Here is a 6,946-nt window from a genome sequence, read left to right on the forward strand (position 1 = left end):
TTAATTACATGATGTTGCCAGTGGTTTCTAGGATAAAGTAACAAACATAATACATTAAGAGCGGAACGACTAATTACAACAATGGAAATAACGTAGGAAATATAGGTAACATAGGAAATACAAGATAAACGAAGACAGAGGACATTACCTGACGATTTGGGAATACGGCAAACGAAGTAAGATAAAGAACGTAACGTAGTTGTAACAGCTAGCGAACTCGAGCAAGATAATTTACGATTTGCATAACCCGCGCGAAAGTCGAATTACTTATACGTAAACACGCGGACTGGGACTAGGCGGGGGATTGGTTACTACACCGGCCCCGAATTAGCTACTAGGTAATTCCAGCAACAAAATAACCAATTCCTAGACTACGAATAACATACAGAAATGTGACGAAAATTAACTTAATTTAGATTACACAGTTCGCAATGTAGCAGTCTTAACCATAGAAATTGTCAGAGTTCATTAGTTCTGGACTCCTTCAAGGAGGCACAGCTTCCTGATGTCACGTCTGTAGACAGATGTGGCCGTTTTCACTCTAACGCTACGTACATGACCATGGCTGTCTGGAAATACCTCTTCAATCAAGCCCATTGGCCAGCGACCTCTAGGTGTCTTCTCGTCGACAACAAGAACCAAGTCACCGACAGCGAAGTTTCGACGAGGGACGCTCCATTTCTGCCTTGTTTGGAGTGCAGGTAAATAATCTTTCATCCATCTCTTCCAAAATGAATCTGCCAGGCATTGTGCTTGGCGCCAGCGCTTGCTATACTTGTCGTGACCTTTAAAGACATCCAGCGGGAGGCAAGAATTGGATCTCAGGAGCAGTAGTTTGCTCGGCGTCAGCGGCTCAGGATCATCTGGGTGGTCACTAAGGGGAGTCAAAGGCCTGTCGTTGAGAATCCTTTCCACCTCACAAAGAAGGGTTGACAATGTTTCATCGTTCACCAGCTGTTCCTTTAACAAGGCACCCAAAATCTTCCGTACGGAGCGAATCATTCGTTCACAGATTCCACCTTGATGGCTGGCCTCAGGGGGGTTAAATGACCACTGAACGTCTTTCGACCTTAGACTGTTGTAGATTTTGGCTTGGTCCAGTCGCTCCAGTGCTTCTCTCAGCTCTCGCTCAGCGCCCGTGAAATTGGTGTCGTTGTTGCTGTGTATTTCCTTGGGCTTCCCTCTGCGACTAACAAAACGCTGATATGCACAGATAAAGGAGTCTGCTTCCAATGTGTGCGCGACCTCAATGTGTGGCGCCCTCATGGTAAGGCATGTAAACAAACATCCGTAACGTTTCACTTGACTGCGTCCTTGCTTGACAAAGAGGGGACCGAAATAGTCCACACCCACATGGGTAAATGGTGGATCTGTCGGAGCGACTCGTGCTGACGGGAGTGGGGCCATAATCTGTTCACCAGGACGAGCATTTTGCTTACGACAGTTCATGCAACTCCCCAAAACCCTGCGTACTGCTGAGAGGCCACGTACAATCCAGAATCTCTCTCGGATGAAGGCCAGAACTTGAGAAGGACCACAGTGCCCTTGTTGGCGATGACAATTCTGGATGATCAAATTTGTCACGTGATGTTTACTGGGAAGAATAACCGGGTGCTTCGTTTGGAATGAAACAGGAGCATTCTCGAGGCGACCTCCTACTCTTAATATTCCCTCGGCAACAAAAGGGTTCAAGTTGCGTATTGGACTAGATCGTGGAACGCACTTCTTCTGGTTCTCCGACGCTTCTTGGCCTACCGCAGCTAGCTCTGCTGGAAACGCATTATGCTGAACAGCTTTAATGATCACAATCTCTGCAGCAACAACTTTCCTGACAGTCAAGGGCCCCTTGGGAATGCTGTCTGGATCCTTGTTAAGGAGGCCAACCAAATACTTCTTGAAACGTACCAACCAGGCTATGGCCTTTCGAGGACTGTCCCAGGATGAATAGCGGGACAACAGCGGTTCCAACATTTTACCGCTGACGATCACGTTTGTTCGACCAGGGCATTTTCTGCATTCACTGTCATCTTGAGGCAATTCCGGCAACTGGGACGGTTGGTCAGGCCAATGTTTCTCGTCCTTCCACAAAAACTTTGGGCCGTGAAGCCACAGCTCCAACGTGTGAAGTTCAGAACCTTTCGCCCCTCTGGACGCGATGTCGGCAGGGTTAGCACAGGTGTCAACGTGTCGCCACTGACGTGGTGTGGATTCATCGTGTATCATCGCGACTCTGTTTGCAACAAACGTGTGAAATCTTCTTGATTCGTTGCAAATGTACTGCAAGACTACGGTAGAGTCCGTCCAGTAGATCGTGTCGTGTATGGGATACTCTAATTCGTTCCGAATCAGGCAGTTCAACTTCACAGCGACCACTGCAGCTGCTAACTCAAGACGTGGTATGGACACTACCTTCAGGGGAGTGACGCGAGACTTGCCAAGAACAAAAGAACAGTGCGGAGCACCCTTGTCGTCGACGATTCGGAGGTACGATACCGCTCCATAACCAATTTCAGAAGCATCTGAGAAATGATGTAACTGAACGTTGACGACTGCACCGAATCCTGGTGGCTTGAAACACCTGGGAACTGATATTGTTCTCAAACATGCAAGTTCCTTCAGCCATTCTTGCCATACAGTGGAATCTGCTTGGGAAATCTCTTCGTCCCAGCCATACTTCTGCTTACATAGGCTCTGCAACAGACTCTTGGCTGGCAGAATGATGGGCGCGACGAACCCGAGAGGGTCGTACATGGAGCTTACAACAGACAAGATTCCTCTGCGTGTGAGGGCCTTTCCTTTATCCATGATGCGAAAGTTGAAGTCGTCTGTTTCCATGGCCCACTGCACTCCCAATGTGCGTTCTACAGGGAGATCTTCCAAATCCAAGTTTACTACTGAGGGCGCTCTCTCTGTTACTGGAACGGTGGCGATTACGTTCCTGTCATAACTAATCCATTTGGTAAGCCGAAACCCTCCTCTTGACAGCAATTCTCGTAACTGGCCAGAAAAACGTGCCGCCTTGTCAGTCGTAGGGACAGACTTCAGACAGTCGTCTACATAGAAGTTCCGGTCAACAGTGGTAATGGTTTCCACATGAAAGCCGCCCTGATTATCCGAGGCTGTTTTCTTTAGACAAAAACTTGCGCAACTTGGAGACGACGTGGCTCCGAACAAGTGCACTAACATCTGGTAATCAACTGGCTCTTTGGAGAGATCATCATTGGGCCACCACAGGAATCCTAACGCATTACAGTCATCGGGAGCTACCCGCACCTGATGGAACATGCCTTCCACATCCGCAACCATGGCAACGGGTTCTTGGCGAAAACGTATGATAACGCCCAAAAGTCCATTCGTTAGGTCTGGATCTTGAAGAAGCTGATCATTCAGAGAGGTGCCTTTAAACTTGGCCGTGCAGTCAAACACGACTCTCGCTTTCCCTGGTTTCTGAGGATGGAAAATTGGATGGTGGGGTAAGTACCAGACTGGTGAATCCTTCACATTTTCCTGTTCGCTACAAGGAACTCGTCTTGCGTAGCCGCTGGATACATAACCGTTAATAGTGTCTCTGTACTTCTCGAAGAGGTGAGGTTCGCGCTGGAATCTTTTCTTTAAGTAGCGCAATCTTCTGAACGCAAATTCACGATTGTTAGGGAGGTTTACTGACTTGTGCCTCCATGGTAACCCCAACTGATAGTGGCCATTCACGAGCTTCACGGAAGTTTCCATTTGCGACAGTGCTCTTTGATCTCCAACTGACATTGCAGCCTTTGAGGAGATCATAGGCTCGTTAAAGTCACTCCTAAACATGCTCTCCATTTGCCGATGAAGCGTTTCGTCATCATGGCGAACAAAGTTCACACTGAAACAATCTCTATCACACGAATTCAGTGGTCCCATCAGGGTCCAACCGAGTGGGGTACACACAGCATAAGGTTGACCACGCCTGCCACGCCTCTGATCGCATACCCAATGAGCTTCGGGAACATCGCTACCAATAAGCACAGACACTTTATCAGATTGCGCTCTCGGAAAGTCTATTCCTTTCAGATGAGACCATTTAGCAGTATTTTCCATAGTAGGTGGACTACCTTGAGGTAAACACAACGTATCCACTGTCCAAACTCTATCTAACACGACTTCTTCTTTCATTTGTAATCCTCGAACAGACAAAGACAACTCGAATCCCTTTCGAGTGTCGGATGCACCATTAACGGTCGCTAGTGAGAATTCGTTAGGACGGCCAACTACTTGAAGTTTCTCCATTAGACTCACATCACATAACGTGACGTCCGAACCAGGATCCAGTAGCGCGTTTGCCACAATTGTGTTGTGCTGACCCATTCCTTTCACGACAACTGGAACGATTCTTAAACAAACATTCTTCTTGCCAGAGTCTGTAGCACCACACCGACCAGCATCCCCGGCCCCGCTGACGGCGCCCGTTCCAGTCTCCCCGGTTCCACTGATGGTACTCGCTCCAGTCTCTTCCGAGGTGACTGCAGCATGGTTAGGAGGGGTGCTATTATTGTTGCTCTTCTTCTTAACGTGCAACATAGTGTGGTGTTTCCATCCACATCCACTCACTTGACACATCATTTTACTTCTGCAATCTATGGCCATGTGACCGCTTCCAAAACAGTTGTCGCATAGTCTTGCTTGTCGAACGAAGCTTTTTCTTTCTTCTGGGCTCTTTGCTTTCATGAGCTCGCATTTCCACAGTCTATGTTGACCAGAACACAAAGGACAAGTTACGATAGGAGGTGTGTTTACTTGAGGAAGGTCTTCGGACTGCGTCGCGAAGGTGTTTCCCTTCGAGGACGGGGACTTTATTTTGGGCGGTGGCTTAGAGCTCCGTTCTTTGTCTGGTGTCGATCCAACTATTCGTCCGTACATAGTGTTTGCCAGCAAAGCTTTCTCTTTAACAAAACCAGCTAAATCCATGAAGGTAGGTTCCGTTCCAGCTAAGGTTAATGAACCGGCTCTGTCCGCCCATTTAGACTGCAGATGAACAGAGAGACGCTTCACCACCTTAACGAGATTGTCCGAGCTGTTAATATCTGCCTCGTAGCCCATTTGTACGAGAGTCAGCGCACAATTCTGCATTTCAACGGACAGGTCTGATAAACCAGTGGAGTCAGTATTCTTGATCTGCGGACCTTCCACAATCTTCGTGATGTGCGCCTGCGCAATGATGTGTTTCTGTCCAAATCTATGGTACAAGATTTCTTGGGCTTTCCTGTAGCCTTGCTCTGGACCGGACATTATGGCACAGTTTTTAATGGCTTCCCTAGCCTTCCCAGTACAGTGTTGAATAAGGTAAGTTAGCCTCGTCTCGGGGTCCGGTACCCTCTTAGCGATGTTGACATCGAAGTTATTTATGAACAACCAGTAGTTAAGCGGGTTACCATCAAACGTCAAAAGCTCTCTTTTTGGCATTTCAAATCCTTGTCGAATTGTGTACGCCATAAGTTGCAAAGCTTCTTGTTGCTGTGTTAATATTTCTTGCAACTGTTGGGAACCAGTGGGGTCTTCAGCGCCGATAGTGTTCTGCGGGGGTCCTAGGTTCCAAGGTTGAGCACCTGGATTCAGCACTGATTTAGAATAGTTTCTCCCAACTTGCTTGAAGTCGCCACTCTTAAAGTTCGGTCCAACCTGAAGGTCTTTCACAGGAGGTAAGGAATCGCGTGTTTCGTCTTTGTAAACCGGTTTCAACTCTGCCTCGATACCACGTTTTGAATATTCCGAAGTTTCATAAAGCTCATCAACGGCCTTAGCTTTCTCTATTTCCCCTTCTGCGGTCAATAAAGCAATCCGGCGTTTCAATTCATCTTCTTGAATTTTCATCTCGGCTATTTGACGTTCCATTTGACGTTCCATCTCCTGGCGCTTTAACAGATTCTTCAACTCAACTTCACGACGAAGAAGCTCGGCTTTAGCCTTTTTTGATCGATCACTTGCACGTGAGCTAGACTTGGAGCTCTTCGAATTAATTTTCTGCTACTTGAGTTGACAACTGAACGTGTGACAATCTGTGATTCGGCAGTATCACCGTAATCTTGGCGAGGAACCACTGAAGTGTGATCCACGGTACGTTGAACGGATCGCGACCATTCTTCAAAATGCTCGTCGAATTCCTTTTTTCCTGTCATTATGCTGTGACAAGCATTAAGCGCATCTAATTTGACTTCGGGGTCGATGGCGAATTGATAATATTCGTCGTAGGCTTGAAAACATCTCGCAAACGCGATATCAACATCTTTCTTCTTCTTACAAGCCACATGATAATTATCCGCGTTTTGCATTAATAACTCGACGTCTTTGTACAATCTGTTTAAATAACCAAGGTGACCAGCTCGACTTCTCTTCAGGGACAGCATTCTTTCACGCCTTACGGCGTCCCCTCGTCCGTTCGACGAATTTTCCATTGACATAATTCCACTAGCGTCAGAAACTGTAGCCAACGCACCAGCAATAATATAAGTCGTAAAAGAGTTTTAATTGAACTGGAACAACTCGAACTCTTAACCTTAATTACATGATGTTGCCAGTGGTTTCTAGGATAAAGTAACAAACATAATACATTAAGAGCGGAACGACTAATTACAACAATGGAAATAACGTAGGAAATATAGGTAACATAGGAAATACGAGATAAACGAAGACAGAGGACATTACCTGACGATTTGGGAATACGGCAAACGAAGTAAGATAAAGAACGTAACGTAGTTGTAACAGCTAGCGAACTCGAGCAAGATACTTTACGATTTGCATAACCCGCGCGAAAGTCGAATTACTTATACGTAAACACGCGGACTGGGACTAGGCGGGGGATTGGTTACTACAACTTGACCTAAAATGTTATTTCGAAAAACATTGAAATTTGAAAAATTACTTAGGTTTAAAAATAAACTAGTATAAACAAAATTTTAAAAATAAACTAGGT

The 6,946-nt window shown here is 46.4% G+C and overlaps 1 protein-coding gene across 1 annotated transcript; it reads right to left on the reverse strand.

Moving 5' to 3' along the window:
• Window positions 1–468: 468 nt before the first annotated feature.
• On the reverse strand, window positions 469–5,938 carry LOC140926384 (uncharacterized). The gene has a single exon (XM_073376137.1). The coding sequence runs from the start codon at window positions 5,878–5,880 to the stop codon at window positions 469–471; it is 5,412 nt and encodes a 1,803-aa protein (XP_073232238.1). The 5' UTR covers window positions 5,881–5,938.
• Window positions 5,939–6,946: the final 1,008 nt, after the last annotated feature.

This window comes from Porites lutea, chromosome 1, assembly GCF_958299795.1.
Source record: "Porites lutea chromosome 1, jaPorLute2.1, whole genome shotgun sequence".
NCBI lineage: Eukaryota > Metazoa > Cnidaria > Anthozoa > Scleractinia > Poritidae > Porites > Porites lutea.